We start from the raw sequence: 20,022 nt of genomic DNA on the forward strand, positions 1-20,022 counted from the left end.
CGCAACAAACGCGGGTGTACTCCCATTGACGCAAACGAGACCAAAGATCGCCATCCATCCATGGGATGGCGTTTTCCCTGATAAGGCGCACCGAAAGGAAGGCTGAAAGCAGCCTCCCAAGCAGCCACAGGGAGTGTGGAAAAAGCGAGCGAAAGAAAGAAGCGAAAAAAAAAACCTCGCTACACCGTGAAGAAGCACGAAATCAGTCAATAAAATTTCCGCAAATCTCAATATCAATGTCGCATCTGTCTCTGCCAGCCAGCCTTCCTTCTTGAGCAGCCGGTCAGAATCGCACCGCGACCGCGGTTGGCTTCCGTATTTGCTTAAGCCCTCGAAGCCGGAAGTGTAAATGGCAGCGCGGTATACCGGACGCCGGTACGCTCGGTGCTGAATTTCAATTTAGGGCGTGACACGGTATTAAATTCAGCCCGTCTTCAGCCGCAAAAGCAGGGAAAAAAAGCGCCATCCGCACCTATCGTCCCTGCCCCGCCCAGGGGGTCGTGATTTCGGGCCGGATCCGGAACCCGGAACGTGTGCGAAAGCCACAACCGCGGGACTTTCACTTTCGTCCTTTGACCGTCGTGGGGGGGGGCGGCACGATTCGAATGCCGAGGAGTAATACACTTCCCACGGACTCCCGGACTGTGGGTGGGCCAATTTTTCTTTTCAAACTGAAAGGACTACGAGTGGGGCGGATGAGTGGAGTGTTTAGAATAAAGAGAAAGTGTGTGTGTGAGAGAGAGAGAGAGAGAGAGAGAGCAGGGATCCATTCGTTTGCTCTCCACATTTTAGCCACCGGACACACCCCGGATGGTGGGGATGCGCCGCGAATAAAAGGACCCCACCATGAGAAAGGGGATTGGGATGGGGCGGCAGATGGCGCAAGGAGCGTTGGAAAGCGACAAGAAAAAGGATAACTCCACACCGCGTGCGGGCCACGGTAGCCACGATAATGTTGCGATATAAATAATTCATGACCTCCTTAAACGGGAAGCGAGGAGCCGGATGTCGCGGTGTTCTCGAGGAGGGGTGGTGCGGGGGGGGGGGGTGTACCGAAGAGGGGGTGCGAGAGCGGGCTTCCAAGGGATAAAGCCCACCAGAAGCCCGCCAGTGGATGGTATTTAAAGAATGTAATAAATACAAACCTCTTTCCTGTGCTTTCAGCACGGCACGGGCGCGCTTTAAGTAGCTGCACCGAGGGTTGCCCCACGCGTGGGGTGACAGCGGCAGCGGGGAGAAAACCCCTTATCTCTTTCGATAGGTCCCTAGGACCTTTTTTTTCTTTTGCTTTTGCGTTTCCTCCGGCTCACTGTTCCGCAATCAGCATTCTTGCGCCAACCGGGCCGGACGGGCAAATGAGGGCCACTCCCTTACACCGGGCACGTTTCCGGAATGATAACACACTTTTGGCGGTGCGATTGGAGCAAAAAGGGCGAAGAACCCACTCAATAGGCGCTTTGGTCACCGTTCGCTCGAACCTCGGTTAATTTGCGTGCCTTCCCTGTTCGATTAGCCAACGTACCGAGCGTCACCGAGCGCCCACCGATGGGGCATTTGTTTTTTTTTTTTTCGTTTTCCTTTTCGATATAATTTTAACCAAAATTTCCGCACAACACCAGCGCCGAATCCTTCGCGCGGCCGACCTTTCAGTGACCCGGGTGCTAGCGCGAAACCCCGGACACGCCTACACGAACACGAAACGGTGCGGACTCCCGGGCGAAGCGAGTCCTGGACGGCTGCCTAAAGGCTGGCAGCTCGCTGGCAGGGTGGCCAATCGCACGCTGGGCTTTTCCGGCTCCAAACAGGGCAGTCATGGAGGGCAACCCCAAACAGGGTGGGACTTGCTTTATTCGCCGTTGCGTAGATACCTTGGCACAATGTTCAGCTTGTTTCTCACTCGTTTCACGCACGGTTTTGGCGTTTGGCGTTTGTTAGGCTCACTTTCGAGTGTTTTCCACGGCACGGGTAATTGTTGAAAAAATGTTTACTACATTGTTTCGTTTTTTTTTGTTTCTGTACACACACACAACACCACACACACGCACAGTCACAAGCGAACACACCCACCGTGGTTGTTATCGCGTAGGGCTCATGTGCTGGCGAAAGGATACCCGGTGACGACGGAGCGCGACCGACCCAATATTATGAAACATCCAGCTCGAACTAATCTTCTCTCTCTCGGAGCAGCGATGCTTAGCGTCGCAGCAGCCTTCGCCCTTCGGGGGTATCCTTTTTGTCACCTGCCGTTTCGCCGCTTTCGCCCGCACGCCCAGCGCCCACCACCGTTGAGAGAGAGAGAAAACGCGCCACGGCAAGCACGGGAGAGCACGGCGACAAGTAACGGTTGAACTGGGAAAATGAAAAACGCAGAAAAAAGGCGAGTCCTCGCAAAACGAGTCCCAAAAACGGGAGGAAAATCCTCTCGCCACAACACGCACACGAAGCGCGTTACACGAAGCGAATCCATTTTCGCCCCGTCTCGGCGGTGATGGCTCTCTATTTTTCACGCACGCTTCCTGGTATTTCTCTCATTTTGCTTCTCTTTCCTTTGTGCGCGATAAATTCGCTTTTCGTCGCATTCACGCTCGCTCGGAACAAAGGCAAACGCGAGAACAAAAGCATCCTTGCTTGGAAACGGGCGAGGTTTCTGTCCTGGATAAGCTGCTAGTTCGCCACCAGTTCGCCCTATTTCGAAATCTCCTTCCGCAAGGACGAAGGAGAACGTTTTCGCCACGTGAGAGTTTCGTTGGGTTTTTTCCCCTAGCCGATGCCGTGGTCGGAAAATATCTCCTGCGAAGCGAAAGGACACGAAGTTGTTTTGGTGGGGATGAAATATTTCACTCACAGGATATGATGCAGTCACAAGCGTTTTATCGTTGCTGAATTACACGATATAAAACGGGTACGATAAGGATATTCTCAATGAAGCATATCATGAAACGTAGGACATGCATGAAGTATTCACATAAAATAAAGACACCTATCTTCCTGTATATATTTCTTTTGTGCTTCTGGCAAAAACTATGGTTTATCAGACAACTGATTTATGGACTCACCTGTCACACTGAGCTAGAATGGTCGATGCTTGCGATTTATTTGGGCCTGATTATACTGGTTAAATTCAATCTATGCCATTCTTGATTCCACCAACGATTATGAACGTCATATGCTCTACCAGTTGCTTGTTATTCATCGTACCAGTTAATTCCGAATCATTTGTTTATGCGGTCATCATCCATTTGGTCCAGCATTGGAATCAGAATGTCCAGCGGATTTTCCTGCTTCGTTTGAAATTATAAACAATGCTCGGAAAAAAATACGTGCCCGTCAGTCAGCTGTATCGCTGTGCTCATAGCTCGATCGTTTGCACTGCATCAATCTATACCACCACACTCGCTTTGCGGTGACTCCGCTATGTTTAATGTTACACCAACAAGTAGTGTTTGTTTCACGCGATCACTTGGTCGGACAAACAAAGCAGTGCTGTCAAACTGGAATATTCACTCAAATCAAATAGTATAAGATCGCGAACCTAAATACAGCCTAGCCGTCCTAAAATATATAATAATAAAAACAAAAATCGCGAACGTTTTTCAAACGAAATGTTTTCGTAATTATAAACCTATTTGGTGTGCACTTATATAACTCATTGGAAAAAAAATTAAAAGATGATCGTCGTCTAAAATAGTTTACTACAATTTTCAAACAAGATTTAAACATTGATGTCATTGTAATACATCGTTGCATTCGTCAACACTTTAATGATTCCATTCGTCTTGAATGTTGCATAAGCTACGAGCTTTTTTATTTCAAAAGTGATATGTAAATAATTGTAAAAGTTTTGTGAGTCCGAGTATATTCAAAAAGAAACTCCCTTTAGGATTGAGATTATATTCGATTGAGATTCGTATCGATCACGATGTTCTAGATATTTAACTAAATTAATCTTAAAATCTACCATCATTCCAATTCCCTACTCGTACAGATCACATAGGTTTCACATCCCTGGCCAAGAGTACGTGTGAATCGTAGACGTCAATAAAGATGATTGTAAAGATGCACATCCGTCTCTTTCATCTGTTTCTATGAAGCGTATGTGATCTTTAATCACTAGCGTACGATCGCACTATAAGCACCACATCGCAGCTGTGTTGGTTACGCCGGGCGGCAAAAAGCTTAACGAATATAAATGATCATCGCCTCCGACGCCGCATAACGTCCACGGAGTTGCACCAGTGAAGTTGACCACAAGCCGCTAGGTAAGCATCCGCAAAGCACCAATTAAGGACATCGGGAAGTGATCACGTGAAAGTGTTTCGTTTGACGGTTAGAGCGTCTGCAATGGAGCGTATCGTGCTGGGTAACGCGGATATTTCCCGATGAATGATACGTTTTTAACGTGCGTTATGAGTTTTACGCAGCGAACCTTGAACTTATCTCCTCGATCGCGCCCGGCCATATCAACGCGAAGGCTATGGGGGTCATCGACGAAGTAGAAATAAAAACAGCTACCCAACACTTCTCCTGATAACCGTGACACGAATGACACGGTGTTGTTTTAACACTGACAAGACGGAAACAAAAAAGAAACTTCCTTCTTAGTTTGTCTTGAATCCAGCACACTCAACGTCGTGTATTTCGATTTGTTTGCAGAATGAATCGTTGGCTCGTTAGCGCTTTCCTGGTGTCGGTTTCCATCGCCCTCATCCAGGGAGCCACCATCGCAAGCGGTCCCGGCAGGAAGCTGAACATTCCCGCCTTCAAAGATGCCGGAAAAACGGTTGGTCTGGAGGTATGGAGAGTCGAAAACTTCCAACCCGTCGTCATCCCGAAGGCGGAGCATCGCAAGTTCTACACCGGTGACTCGTACATCGTGATGAACGTGAGTAAAGATGCGTGATCTTCTGGCACGATCTCCTCGTCTAATGGTTGCATTTATTTTCTCACCCCACCAGACGAAGGAAGACAGGAATAAGGTCAAATCGTACGACATCCACTTCTGGTTGGGCACGAAAACCACCCAAGATGAAGCCGGTTCGGCTGCGATTTTGTCCGTTCAACTTGACGATCTGCTAGGAGGAGTTCCGGTGCAGCACCGCGAGGTTGAGGGATCCGAATCCGATCAGTTCCTAAGCTACTTCAAGGGCGGCGTGCAGTATCTCGAGGGAGGTGTTGCCAGCGGCTTCAAGCACGTTACAACCAATGATCCGGGCGCGAAACGCCTCTTCCAAATCAAGGGCACCAAGAACATCCGCGTGCGTCAGGTAGAACTGGCTGTGTCGGCTATGAACAAGGGTGATTGCTTCATCCTGGATGCTGGTCGTGAGATCTACGTCTACGTCGGAATAACAGCGGGTCGCGTCGAGAAGCTTAAAGCCATCAACTTCGCCAACGAGGTGCGCGATCAGGATCACGCCGGCCGGGCGAAGGTGAACATTGTGGATGAGTTTTCCACGCTCACGGATCAGGAGCAGTTCTTCACGGTGCTTGGCTCAGGATCACCATCGCTCGTACCTGATCAATCGACGGCACCGGCTGATGCCGCGTTTGAGAAAAGCGATGCCGCTCGGGTGCAACTGTACCGAGTGACGGACGCCAAGGGCAAGCTGGCCGTGGAACCGATCAACGAGAAACCACTGAAGCAGGAGTTCCTCAAGCCGGAGGACTCTTACATCCTGGACACTGGCAGTGGACTGTACGTTTGGGTTGGCAAAGGCTCGACGCAGCAAGAAAAAACTCAAGCCCTTGCCAAGGCGCAGGAGTTTATCGGCTCTAAAAAGTATCCTGCATGGACGCCGGTAGAACGGTTGGTGCAGAACGGCGAAACAGCCCCGTTCAAGCACTTCTTCCAGACGTGGCGTAACGCTGGATCGACTCAGTCGCGTTTAGTGTAATGCTCTGATGAGCGAAAATGAGATTATGTTTTTAAATAGCTACAGATAAATCGCTAACGCATGATTCGAACAAGCTTTAGGCATAACAACATTATTGATGGCAACATGAAAGACAATAAAAACCGCCAGCGACATGCGACTTTGTTCGACTATTAATTATGATGAGCTTTAAATTATGAGCATAATTGCATTTTTCATTTTTTCATCGATTTAATCATTTGAACATTACCGATCTTTTTCATCATAGGCGAAAGAATTTCAATTATAAAGCAATTATTTCAAATTTCCTACCCGGAAAAGTTTTTAATACATAATAGAGCATTATTTTCACCACATTTGGCAATATATTTAAATTATGATATGCTGTGTAAATTAACTCTTATAAGTTTATTAGTTTAATATACTGAGGTTTACTGACGGTAATTTCAAGCTGCCAAATTCCGCCATACATGCTCATCATACCAGCTCAGAAATATTACCAATTTCAAAGGTCTCAGGTGTGGATTCCCTTGTTTCTATAGAGTAAAACGTCATTCCGGAACAAAATTGTCTCAATTAACATCTTATCTATTTTGCGCACAGTAAAATGTCATTGGCTTAATTGTACCCACATGCATTGCGCATACCAAGGGCAACTTTGAAACGACCTTTCTATCTCATAGCGATCAGTTTGCTTTAAATCCATAACCTGCCTTGCCTCGAGCAGAATATCGTATCAGGGCTTAACATCAATAGATCGCTGCATAACGATCACGATACTTGTTTTTCAATAGTTAAAAAATGACATGAAAAACGTGAAACAAATGAGAATCCAAGTGACCGTTGAAATCAAATAGATTTAAAGCCGATGGAATGCGCTATTCTACTCCGACCTGAAGTACCTTCGGTTGGGGTTGAGTACCACTGGCTGGACTGGAAATGCAATTGCATCTCTATTATCATATCCTTTTTAAAGTGTTATCTTTTTTCATTTCATTTATTTGTGATAGCAACCACAAACAAGATAGTTACAATTTTGGCACTATTTTCCAATTAAATACCCTATCAATATTGTAACAGGCATGTTGCTGGTTAAATGAAACCATCACTGTGATCCAGTGTGTTCTCTCTGTTGACCGTGTCTCATCTTCATCTCTCTCCCTGGGAATGTTATTTCTTCTCACGCTCTCCTCTCTCGGTTATGTAGGTGGTTTGAATTTTTGCGTATTGTTTTTGGAATTTTTTTTCGCTTTTTTGTACTACTCCATCTAATTTCTATATCCATTTGTTAACTAAAACCGCCAGCCCCATTCGCCAAGTTCAAGCTCAATTATTACCTCTGTTTATCCAACAACGTCATCGCGGACCTTCTCTCTCTCTCTCTCTTGATGAGAGAGCGCGAAAACACCGCGGTATCTCCCCAACGCTATCTAAATACAAAAACTCCCCCCCTGGAGCACCCGCATGAACGACCTGGGCCAGAAAAAAAGATAAACTTTTTGGCGTCCGCTACAAATGCGTCTCCAGTTTGACGGAGCGTTACAGTTCCGCGGTATAAGTCGCGTGTCGCGGATGCCGGTAGTGCCTCTAGCTTTTTAAATCGTCTTCAGTTATATTTCCCTGCTCTCGGTTTCAAGTGCGCTTAGAGCGTGTGTGGAGCGTCTTATTTAAGTTAGCTTTTCAGTGGGCGAACCGGCTGTGTGCTTGTTTTTTTTTTGTTTGGCAGTGTTAGAACAATGCATCCAGCGTTCGAGAATGCCGGTACCGGCAAGGGGCTGGAAGTGTGGAGAATTGAGGTGAATGAAAAATGGTGAAGCAAAAAAAAAAACAACAAAACAACATATTATTACGACCGGCTAAGGGGGAAGCGTGCTGGTCCAAAACAGGTTCTAACAGTCGCTGTAAAGATGCGCGCGGAAAAATACGACGAAAAACCGCGAAAACCGAATTCAACTACATTTGTGGCTGCGAAACTGAGACCCTCAGCTTCGGTTTTCGTTTTCAAACATTTTTTCCCACCGACGCTGGTGTTTGTGAGCGTGTGTTGGGGGTACATATTAAGGGCGTTTTATTTTTTTTTATATTATTTTTCTGCTACATCAATCGATTTCCGTCCCATTTCGACACGGTTCAGTGGCGTCCAAAAACCACCCCGCGATCATAAGACGGCCTGGTCCTGGTCGTCTCGTTTGTGTCTGCCGGAAAATCGATGGCCCTCAGACTGGCGTTATTCGTGGAGAGGAAAATCAATGACGCTTACGCAGCGTGCTTTAGCGCCCCTGAAAGGGCACCCGGCAGTGGGGTTCGTTTCCGTATCGCAGCCACTATCTATACCACCCAAAGGTGGTAAATAATGTCTGACTCACGGCTCGGCACAATGTTATCGTACGGCGATGCTGCTCGGCTGATAATTGCCAACCAAGCGTGTACGTGCCAGAAAACGTGGGTAACCGGTGCTAAACGGCCACTATCGAACTGTCGAGCGTCGGATTTTCTTTCGACTGTTTTTTTTTTATTCTGTGTCGACTTTTTTTTTATGCCCTTAGGGGCATTTGGTGTGCTGGTTCAAAAATAGAAACCGTCATACATCAACTGAGCATGCAACTCCGGCTAACGTTTGCCAGATGTTTGCGTAAAGCCGCTCCAAAACATTCGGTTTCGAGAATATTAATCACGTTTTCCCGGCACACAGTGTGAGCATTTGTTTGCATTTAAACTAATGCGTATTGGATTAAATCACCCACGCTTACCACGGTTAAATCGTGAACAAAACGTGCATCGCCTAAAGGTCCTCGTCGATTCATATCAAACTGTACCGAATGATGAAATAACGATAAGATACGCCGGACATCCCTGCGCTATCGCCTCAATTGTGCGCTATCTATGCTCGTTGGGGAGCAAACTTAAGCGCGCAAGTAACAACACAATACCTGCAATAAAGCCGGCTTTAGACCGAATCCAATTAAATGGCGGGAGGGAGTTTTATTTTTACACAGTCACCGTGGCTCTCCCTGGACCAGCTAATGTAAACTTTGCAAAAAAAAAAATGGTGTTTGCAGCGAGCAATTTGCTATGGAATTTGCAAACCCCCCAGGGAGGTGGCCCCAGAAAAGCATTCTATTTTAATGAAAGTTCAACCCCAAAGACCCGCGCAAACAGAGACGCGGCTCGGTTGGAGATGCAATATCGCGCCTGGTTAGCTATGCTGAAGGTTAAGCGGGTTTGTCCAAGTCTAACGCGATCCGTTTCACTGCGTACGACCTTCTGAGTCACGGGAAATTCAACTCCGTAGATGTAACGCACGGAAGCGCCTCCACTAGATCTAGACAATGGTCGTGAATGGCTGTCGAATGAATGTGCGTTTGTGTCACAAATTTTTTGAACAAAATCTAGTTCATGGAAGAACACAAACTATCACAATCAACAGTCATCAGCCCTATTCGTTGTTCACGGGGAGGGAGTATGAATAGAGATGATTCATTCCGAATCACCGCAGTTTGTAATGGAAGCTAATCGAAATTCCACTTACAGAACTTCGAACCTGTCCCAGTGCCAGCTAAGGAGTACGGGAAATTCTACACCGGTGATTCCTACATCGTCCTCAACGTAAGTCAACGAGTTTGCTTTGGACCTCAGTCACGCCCCGCGAATGACGCACTACGCATTTTGCTTACAGACGAAGGAATCGAAAAGTGGCGTACTATCGTGGGACGTACACTTTTGGCTCGGATCGGAAACCTCCCAGGACGAGGCGGGTTCGGCAGCGATACTAACCGTGCAGCTGGACGATCGCCACAACGGCGCACCGGTGCAACATCGTGAGGTTCAGGATCACGAAAGCTCACTATTTCTGAGCTACTTCTCTGGAGGTGTGCGCTATGCAGCGGGTGGCGTTAAGAGTGGCTTTAACGAGGTCGAAACGAATGCCGCCGGTGAGAAGCGGTTGTTCCAGGTGAAGGGTGCCAAAAGCGTGCGCGTTCGTCAGGTACCGCTGACGGTTGGTTCCATGAACAAGGGCGACTGCTTCATTCTGGATGCCGGTTTCGATATCTACGTGTATGTCGGAGTCGCTGCGAAGCGGGTGGAGAAAATTAAGGCCATCGGTGCAGCCGGTCAGATACGCGATCAAGATCATGCGGGTCGGGCTAACGTGCACATCTTGGGTAAGTGCGTGGATAGAGTAGAAAAGTAACGAAACACTGACTTCCGGGTTGCACTTTCCGTAGATGAGTTTGCCAGCGCGTCGGAGCAGCAGCAGTTCTTCGACGTTCTTGGAGAAGGTTCACCTGATGACGTTGCGGACGAATCGGAATCTGATGAAGCGTTCGAGCGGTCCGATAGCCAAGCGATCACGCTCTATCACGTGTCCGATGCCAGTGGATCTCTCGAGATAACACCCATCGGCGAGCGGCCACTGAAGCAAAGCATGCTTGACTCTAACGTATGTGCAATACCTTCCCAGCTAACGTGCATGAAGCTCGTCTAAACGTCCTTACTACCGTGCTTGTCTCGTTTAGCAGGACTGCTACATCCTGGATACGGGTGCCGGCAGCATCTACGTGTGGATTGGCAAAGGAGCTACGGGCCAGGAGCGTTCCCAGGCGATGGTGAAAGCGCAAGAGTTCATCACTGCCAAGGGCTACCCGATGCATACGGCGGTACATCGAGTGGTCGAGAACGGAGAGACAACCGATTTCAAGCAGTTCTTCTCGAGCTGGCGCGACAAGGGATTGAACCACGCGCAACTCATCAAAACCGCCATGGGTGACGGTGACGAATCGGACGCGGACGCCGAGTTCGACCCGAAGGTTTTGCATACGTTCAAGAAGAACGGTGGCCGTGCGCTAGGCTTCATGCCAGACAATGGTCAGGGTGCGGTTGAAGTTTGGCGCGTCCAAAATTACGATCTCGTACCCGTGGAACCGGACGCTTTCGGAATGTTCTACTCCGGGGATTCCTATCTCGTGCGGTACGAGTACACGATCAAGAGTGGCGGACAGGGTCACATCATCTACTACTGGCAGGGTAAAACGTCCTCCACGACCGAGAAAGGAGCCTCGGCAATGCACGCCGTCCGCATGGATGACGAACTCAGCGGCAAAGCCATTCTTGTACGCGCCGTGCAGGGCAACGAACCGCGCCATTTCATGAAGCTGTTCAAGGGCAGAATGGTCACCTTCCTGGGTGATCACGATAAGCAGTCGGTGGATGCAACGAAGTTGTTCCGCATCCGTGGCACCTGCTCAGAAGACGTGCGCGCAGAGGAACTCGTCCCGAATGCAGCCTCGCTGGCGTCGGACGATGTGTTCCTGGTGAAGACACCGGCCACGGTTTACATGTGGCTCGGTGCAGGAGCGTCTGATCTGGAGAAGAACATGGCCGCCAACGTCGTGGCTTTGGTTGCTCCAGACTCGAATGTGGACGAGATTGCAGAGGAATCGGAACCAGCAGAGTTTTGGGACGCTCTCGGTGGTCAGGCTGAGTACGATCGCGAGCTCGATCCAGCTGGAGCTCCGTTCCTATCACCACGCTTGTTCCACTGCCGTATACTGTACAACAAGAAGCTGCGCGTGGAAGAAGTACCCCACTTCGAGCAGGATGTAATGAAGCTTTAATGCTCGCCCTTTTCGCAACAAAATGATTCAATTCTTTCCACTCTCTCAACGTTCTTAGGATCTCAATGTGGACGATGTTATGGTACTGGATGGAGGCGATGAGGTGTACTGCTGGATTGGCAACGGAGCAACCGACGAGGAACGCACCAAATCAACCGACATGGCCCGTCAGTATATCCGTACCGACCCGTCGGAGCGCTCCGAGGAAACGGTCCCGATCGTTACTCTCAAACAGGGCGCTGAACCGAGAAGCTTCAAGCGTTTGTTCCCCACGTGGGACGACGCGTTCTGGGAGGTTAGTCGCTAAGTCGATGTCGCAGATTGGCTTGACGCTGTGTACTAGTAGCTGTTGTTGCCCATAACAATTCCTCCTGGCTATGAGGAAAACACCCACTGACACGTATGGATGGCCCGTGGTAACACGTAACACGCTCTACTCTTGCTTTTACTACATTTAACAATGCGTACTACTTTGGCTCGGTTTTCGAAATTAGTTAGTCGCTCAGCTATGAATGGGATACACGATTGCACTACAGTCCCGCTATACATACTCGCTTCCACTTGAGTTGCTGTTGTTGTGGTTTGTTGGATGTAATATCGCGGCATGTACATACGGATAACAGAGTGTTCTTGTTTCAACCGTAAAATATATATCAAGTTACTCTTGTTCTTTCTCTCTTACAGTCACAAATGTCATACGAAGCGTTTAGGCAGCAGGCATTGGACCAAAACCAGCATGCTGCTTAGATATACATCAACCATCATCCATCATTGTCCTACTTTCAATGCATTTGCACCTATTTTCCCTATACTACGATTACTTACGTTTTTGAGTGAATAAAATCTTATATTCAGGCACGTATATGAACGAGTTGGGCATTTAAAAAGATCCGAATTATGATGTTCAATTGCCAATCGGGTAAAAGTCATAAAATATGTTTTTTTTTTCATACAATACATTATAACGTGTTTAGTTCCGATGAAAAAAATGCTGTTTTATTTTTGGTTAAGTATGTTTTTATAATATCAGGCAACGGATCAGTCTTTCAAACCACTGAGGTACTGGTCAGTCGGTGAAAGATCAATCTTGTCCTCTGTATGTTTCGATGTAATATAAATTTTGTGATACTTTAAATCAGGATTCATTGTAATCATATGACATTTATTTTTCGTCAAATTAATTAAAATAACCACATATGTTTCAGCACTGTAGAAAGTGAATTTTCAGAAAGAAAAAAACATGGAATTCAGGTGCATTGCGAATTTATTCAAGTCATTTTTACATCATAAACCATAATAGCAATGTTTGCAGTGTATGTCCCATGTGTAACTCCATTGCCTACATTTAGGCGTATGCGATTATTCAGCCGAATCAACGCCACTGTGTATTTCGGTCACGTCGTCCTTATTCATCAGCTTTTCACGTAGTTCATTGCACCTCTCGGAATCATCTCGGAACTCTTCCGGACACGCCAGTGTAAACTGGCGCCACAGGCAAAACACGAAATCGAATCCTTCCGGGTTACATGTTGCCTCGTCGGTGGGTACGAAGCTGCTGTGTGCTTCCTCGACCTCGTCGAAGCACTGCTTTACGAACCCTTCCGCCAACGGAACCTTCCACTCGATCGTGCTCATGTGCTCCACTACCACCTTGGCAAGATCGGTGTGTAGAAGTTCTCCGTTTTCATCCGCAATACCCTCCTTCTTAACAATGCACTCAGTGATGCAGTTCAGATGTTCACGATTCTTCACGAGCTCCTCATCTGTTGGTTGAAATTGTAGTACCTTCATACATTAATTTTTCTTTTAAACACCTCTCCAAAAATCACACTTACGGGAAATTTCCTGCAGGCTAAGCTCTTCAACACACGCGGCTCGAATTTCAGCAAACTTGGCGTGAATTTCGCTCTTGTCGAAACCATCGTTGCAGCAGCGCATCGATGCATCCCGGCGTACTCTAGCGTCAAACGCAGACCGCTCGAATCGTCCGGCTGTGGCAGCTGCCACTAGCAAGCTTACTAAAATCAACACTTTTCCCATGGTGCACTGTGAACTACAACGACGGAACGAACGTGATGCATTACCTTCCTGCAATATGCTCATCCAGCGCTTTTATAGCGTTCGTTCGCTTTCGTTCGCCAAGATTTTGATAAGACCCGCACCGGCGATCTTACTGATTTTACATTAATTGACATCTTCAACGATCAGTGATTGCGACGGTACATACCGGTAATTTCGCTCACAACGATTTTCTCACCATTGTTGTCATTTTTTTTGTTGTTTTAAACGCTCACTGAGTAGATAGGTTCTAATGCCGTCATCTGCATGCATGAAGCGAATCGTTTCCAGCCGTCCACTGTTCAAACATATTTCTTACGTTCCGCAATCACGATCCGCATATTGCACCCGCTCAGTGAGTCAGTGTATTGCCGGTGATTTTTCGACTTCCTAACGGTGCCCTTGCAGGCTCCCCCGCCAGTGCAACGTCACCCCTATTGACTACCGGAATTAGCACCAACGTCTGGAAATGGGTGTCTGTTGCGCCACGACAAGCGCGTTTGCAAAGCGTGCCTCATTGTAGACCACGTGCGAAGCTATGTTGATTGAACAGAATTTATCATACATGTATTGAATTGAGGCTGCTTTCCGCTTCGATGTGTGACCTGGGGGAGGGGGAACTATTCCATAACATCGTAGATCAATGACCTGAAGCGTCCGATGAAACTGAACGGGCCAGTTTGACGAGCTGCAAAAATTATGTTCAACCATAGCAAATTGGTTTCATATTTTTGTTCTTATTGCGCTGCGTTTTGGAGGGCGCGCTGCGAATGAACAACCGATGGGCCAATCATACATGATCGTACGTTTGAACGGTTTGTCTATCTTGTTCGGGATATCTGCTAAAACCCATCAATCATCAGACGTGTTTTGAACCGATAATCTAACGCGAAATAGTGAAGCGAACAGAGAAAAGGAAAAGGAATTAGTTGAAATGTTGGTTTAATTTAATTCAAATAAGTGAAATTAGAATAAAATTAATGTAGATAAATTTCAATGATATAACATATACAACTATTTAATTTGATGAAATAAATAGGTGCCCTGTTAGTAAGAAGATGCTATTTTAAATTTACTCCTGAAGGTACTGAATGTTGTAATAAAAAAAACCTAACATAAGCTTCTTTTGTTAATTCATTGCATAAACTAGTCAGTCTAATCATACAATTATTTTAATAAGATTAAACATTCGTTGTCATATAATTAAGTCACTTTTTGACAAAACTTCAATAATTTAAACACATCTCTTGTTATCAAAGACTAAATGTGAAACCCAATCAATCTGTAGTTTGTCTTCAATCAATCAGTTCTAAACGGGTTCATACCCTGAAACCAATACTTCGCCAACATTTGTTATATTCTAGCCATACGCCGAGAATAATAAGCAAAATGGATAATGCAAACATTCTTCGAGTCACATTTTTCTTCGTCGTTAGATTTTCTTAGCCCGCATGTATAAAAGTGGACCAAAGCTGTTTCGACAGTCAAACCAAGTTAAGCCGCAGTAGAGAGCTCTTCATTCTGGGCCAGTGTTCTGAAAACCATCGAGATGTTGAAGATCGTTCTGTTCGCCTGTTTGGCAGGATGCGTGATAGCGTACGATTTTAAGGACTCATTCTACAGTAAGCGTCTCATACGATCGGCGTGATCGAGCGTGTTTGATATAACGTTTTTCATCTCTGTACAGACGAACTGTTGCTGGAGGATTTACTGGACGACACAGAAGGGCCATCGTTCGTGGGTCGATTCCGTCGCTCGGCGTCGGATTCGCTTGATGATAAGTGCAAACGCCGGTACAAATGTTGCAACGACGCCAACACGGACAATCTGGACAAAATCCACGAAATCAAGAAGCAATGCTTCACGGAGGTTCGCAACAAAAACAAGGCCGATGGAGGTTAGTGAAAATCACCCGCAAGCTGAAACACCGAGAGCTAATCTTAACATTCGAACGTCCCATAGCCTACGAACCGGTGGATGTGTTCTCCTGTGAGCGGCTGAACAAGACTAAAACCGAAGTCATTTGTGCCATGGAGTGCGTTGGACGTAAAAAGTCCGTGGTTAACGACGACGGTTCGCTGATCGAGGAAAAGCTGATGGAGTTCGCTAAAGCCAACTTTGCCTCGGACGAGTGGCAACAGCCGCTGCTTGCGGGCCACATTGAAACCTGCCTGAAGGAGGCTAAGGATAAGGTGGCCAAGCATCCACGTGAACCCGGCCAGTGCAATGCGGAAACGTCCAACTTTGGGTACTGCATGTGGCGCCAGATGGCTCTAGCTTGTCCGAAGGACAAACAGGTCGCGAATCGCCGCTGCGATCGTATCCGTGAGAAACTCGCCAACAATGAACCGCTCCACTACTACAAGGCAGAGCTAGACGATATCTAAGCACAGGACGCAACGTTCTACATGGTGGCAACTTTACGGCAACTCCAAGACTTGATTCAATCTGCAGGGTGTAAGAATTTTGGTAATAAAAGCTATCATAAACTTAATTATTAAATGAATTTCTCAACCGATAAAGACGTGAAATTGATTTTTGTTTTAGCTACAGTTTTAAGCTGCTTTATAAGCGAGAATAAATGTCTAATCAGATTGTAAGAATGCATCATATATATGTTCCACTCTTTTATTTTAGAAGTCTATCATACCCATCAGAAGCATACAATGTACAAATGCAAAACATGATTGAGGAAGAAACAAAAAAAAATTTAACCAAACTAATTTAGACAACAACATTTTTACCTTTTCGCTGAACTGTGTAATTCAAAAGGTTCAATGGCAAATTTACTGAATTTGCTAAGTTTATTATAATGAAACCCTTGAAATTTTAATCTGCATAGAAGACCAGAAATGATAAATGAATATGAACCTTTTCTTTAAAGGATTTATTTGAAAGAATTTAAAAAATGACGAATTTATGATGAAACCGATTTTTCTATTTATTTAGCCATTAGATCTTACTGTCTCAATTTAAATTAGTTTAGCTTCGTTATATGTCAGAATATTATTTATAGTGAGCTCATCTAATTTATTTGAGTTTGTATCTCGTATTTGCGTTAATAATAGGAAAACGAGATAGTTTTAGTATCAAGTATGCTTGACATACATAATATGGAGATTCATTTTTGCGTGTTTTAAGTAAAGTGAACTTTTTAATGATACATCTCAGATGCATGCAGGTACGTATTTCTTACCACCTATTAGCACACTTCTTCATTTAACTAGGTAAATAATTTAGCCTTTAAAGATTCTGCACCTCATTTCCTTAAATTTGGCCTATTATATTGGTATGCTGTTGGATAGCATGCTGAATCCATCATCGTATCAAATAATTATCGGTTGGATAAATCAATGCTGACAAAACAAATTAGCAAATTAAATTTCGGTATATAAATGTCTTGGAAGTTCGAATCAACGGTATGCGCGGTTTAATTTATATCTTGATAATATTCTCTTTTTCTGGGTTCTATCTTATTATCAGTAGAAACATCAGCTCTACCAAATTCTGTAAAGAAAGTAAATATAATGGCCAAGGAAAGTGGTTAACATATCTACAGAGCACAGAGCACAGCGAACTTGCATCTGCATTATATCACATTATTTATCGGTTCTTACACCCAAAACGTGTTTAAGCCTGCCTACCAGCATTTCGGTTCGCGAGCAAAACATGTTGGCCAAGTTTTGGGACAAAAGAAAGACATGAATAACGCAAACATAATGTTCTCCTTACCATATGATTTCGGCTGCCTATATATAAAGGATCTGCGTTGTTTTCCGAGTCACAGAAGTGAGTTGCTCATTTCGAAGAAAGGACGTTCAGTTATCGACGATGTTGAAGTTTATTATATTAGCCTGTTCGGTAGGGTTTGTGCTGGCATACGATTTTAAGGACCCCTTCTTCAGTAAGTGCTGCATTTGATCGATAAAATCGATGGCTTATTACGAGTTGTAATCTTTTTCGAACAGATGAGATCCTGTTAGAGAATTTGCTAGACGATTCGGAATCTCTACCGTTATCTGGTCGTTTCCCCCGTTCAGCGGTAGATGTGCTTGATAAAAGGTGCAAACGTCGCTACCCTTGCTGCATAGTTTCCAATGACGCGGTTCTGGATACAATGATTGACATCAAGATGGACTGCTTTAGGGAAATTCGTGCTAAAAATCGAGTAGGCAAAGGTACTTAGAAAGCGTTTACAAAAAAAGCCACAACAATTGATTCAAACAGACCAATGTATCTTTCTTCCAACGCGCAGCAGCTGCTGAACCGATAAATGTTTTCAATTACGAGGGACTGAACAAGACCAAGGAAGAACTTATCTGCGCTATGGAATGTGCCGGTCTCAGGTATAATTTTCACAACGAAGAAGGTGGCGCAAATTTACATTTGTTTCTGGACTTCGCCAAGTCAATCATGGCGTCCCAGCCAGAAATTAGTTTAAAAGATCAACAAGAAATAATGGGTCATATACAATCATGCATAAAAGAGGCTCAGGAAAAGGTATCACTGAACCCGCCCATGCCTGGTCAGTGTAGCCCGTTTGCTTCCGATTTTGGATATTGTATATGGCGCCGTGAGACAATACATTGCCCGAAGAAGCATCGCGTGGAAAACCATCGCTGTGACCGCATACGAGAAAAGCTCACGAAAGGCGAACCGCTCCATTACTACAAAGCTGAAATTGAAGATATTTAAGAACGCAACGAAATGCAGTCTCAATTCCACATGTAATAACTTGTATAACGATTATAGAAAATTAATAAAGCAATCATCTAAAAATGTGTCAAAGAATGATTGATTCCATTACGTCAAATGATGTTCAATTTTCATGTAATCGTCGTATATGTTCTTCTATATTATATGCGTATGTAATATCAGGAAAAGTGATCCACGGTAAATGTGTATTATAACCTAGAAAAGATCAGCTGATGAATATACGTAGCATAACTGACCAGGGATAAAAATATAATTTAAATTATTATGGTTTAGTTATTTATTGCATGCACTTTTTGCACAATTGTGCAATAATTACAACACGAGGTGTTAAGTAATAAAGTCTACTAAATGATTATTTATGATGAAGTCTACTAAACGATTATTTATAAATAAATAGAAGATTAAATCTTAATCTAAAACCAGAACTTATTTTACATTCTAGCGATAAAAACTGTCTCTCGTCTCAATTGCTTTTATATTTTTTACGGCAAAGGCATAAACATTAAAATAAATAACGCTAAATAATCTAAAAATAATTTTTTTTCGACATGTCTTTTGTATTATTTAGCTAATTTTCCCCTTCTTCTTACCGAAATCAATACTTATCAATAACCCAAAGACAGTTTTTTTCTACACGGCACCCACTGGAGAATCTACTCAGCTACACTATTCCTTAAAATCTCCCTTAGTCGTCGTCGTCGCTGCAGTTTCACATTTCATATCAACTGTTCTAAAGCACGATTAAGTAGGTCAATTCTCAACTCTGCAGGATCCATTACGGTGTCTTGCAAGCTTACATTTGAGAAAATAAAGTATATGAGGAGGATATGAAGAACATCGCGCTTGTAGTTGTACACCAACAACGCGGTAGTTGAAACGCAGCCGAAAAATGCTGTCGAAATCTAAGAGGAAAAGGAAAAATGGATAACGCAAGCATAAAATTCTCCTCGCCATATGATTTCGGCTGCCTATATGTATAGTGGACCAGAGCGGTTTTTCGACTCAGATCGACGATGGTGTAACAACACGGGAGTGCTTCTCATTTCGTGAAAAAAAATTATTCTATTTACGAAGATATTGAAGCTATTTCTGTTCGGCTGTTTAGTAGGATTTGTGGTGGCATACGATTTTAAGGACCCGTTCTTCAGTAAGTGCTGCGTTTGATAGCGGACAACTGTATTAGACTACTAATTATGATCTTTTTCGAACAGATGAGATCCTGTTAGAGAATTTGCTGGACGATTCGGAAGCTTCTGGGTATACTTGATAAAAGGTGCAAACGCCGATTCAATTGCTGTAATGGTATCAGACCGGCTAGTTTTGACACCGTGAAGTCCGTCGAAAGAACAGTACCGACAGTGGTAAGTAGAAAACATGCAGTGAAAAGCAAAATCATCATATATCATAACGCTTTGCTTCTACCGATGTACAGAATCCGTTCCTGAACCGCTAACTGTGAATGTGTTCCCTTATGAGGGCTTAAACAAAACGAAAAATGAAGTCCATTGTGCTATGGATTGTACCGCACGCAAATACGACTTGATCACCGAGGAAGGCGACATTGATGAAAACAAACTTATCGAATTCTCTAAGTTTATGTTTGAGCCGGACAATTCACAGCAAGAGGCGCTAGAAGGTCATATGAAATTATGCTCAAAGGAGGCCAAGGAAGAAAGGCGGCTATGAACCCTCTCGAACCCGGATAGTGCAGCCCGCTTGCTGCCGATTACTCATACTGTATATGGCGCCAGCTGACGGTG

At 44.9% G+C, this 20,022-nt stretch overlaps 4 protein-coding genes across 4 annotated transcripts; 3 read left to right on the forward strand and 1 right to left on the reverse strand.

Moving 5' to 3' along the window:
• The first annotated feature begins 7,609 nt into the window (after positions 1-7,609).
• LOC128720787 (gelsolin) lies at positions 7,610-12,327 on the forward strand. The gene is made up of 7 exons (XM_053814482.1): positions 7,610-7,669; positions 9,405-9,479; positions 9,550-10,036; positions 10,100-10,314; positions 10,394-11,473; positions 11,547-11,783; positions 12,173-12,327. Exons 1-7 carry the CDS (start codon positions 7,610-7,612, stop codon positions 12,233-12,235), a joined length of 2,217 nt encoding a protein of 738 aa, XP_053670457.1. The 3' UTR covers positions 12,236-12,327.
• A 415-nt stretch (positions 12,328-12,742) lies between these two features.
• LOC128730676 (uncharacterized) lies at positions 12,743-13,542 on the reverse strand. The gene is made up of 2 exons (XM_053823749.1): positions 13,324-13,542; positions 12,743-13,251 (listed from the first exon to the last, which is right to left on the reverse strand). The coding sequence occupies exons 1-2, from the start codon at positions 13,526-13,528 to the stop codon at positions 12,848-12,850; spliced, it is 609 nt and encodes a 202-aa protein (XP_053679724.1). The 5' UTR covers positions 13,529-13,542; the 3' UTR covers positions 12,743-12,847.
• A 1,553-nt stretch (positions 13,543-15,095) lies between these two features.
• Positions 15,096-15,933, forward strand: LOC128727514 (uncharacterized). The gene is made up of 3 exons (XM_053821436.1): positions 15,096-15,168; positions 15,234-15,443; positions 15,509-15,933. The coding sequence occupies exons 1-3, from the start codon at positions 15,096-15,098 to the stop codon at positions 15,931-15,933; spliced, it is 708 nt and encodes a 235-aa protein (XP_053677411.1).
• A 1,444-nt stretch (positions 15,934-17,377) lies between these two features.
• On the forward strand, positions 17,378-18,241 carry LOC128726683 (uncharacterized). The gene is made up of 3 exons (XM_053820507.1): positions 17,378-17,450; positions 17,515-17,724; positions 17,802-18,241. Exons 1-3 carry the CDS (start codon positions 17,378-17,380, stop codon positions 18,239-18,241), a joined length of 723 nt encoding a protein of 240 aa, XP_053676482.1.
• The last annotated feature ends 1,781 nt before the right edge of the window (positions 18,242-20,022 follow it).

The sequence above is a fragment of the Anopheles nili genome, chromosome 2, assembly GCF_943737925.1.
Source record: "Anopheles nili chromosome 2, idAnoNiliSN_F5_01, whole genome shotgun sequence".
NCBI lineage: Eukaryota > Metazoa > Arthropoda > Insecta > Diptera > Culicidae > Anopheles > Anopheles nili.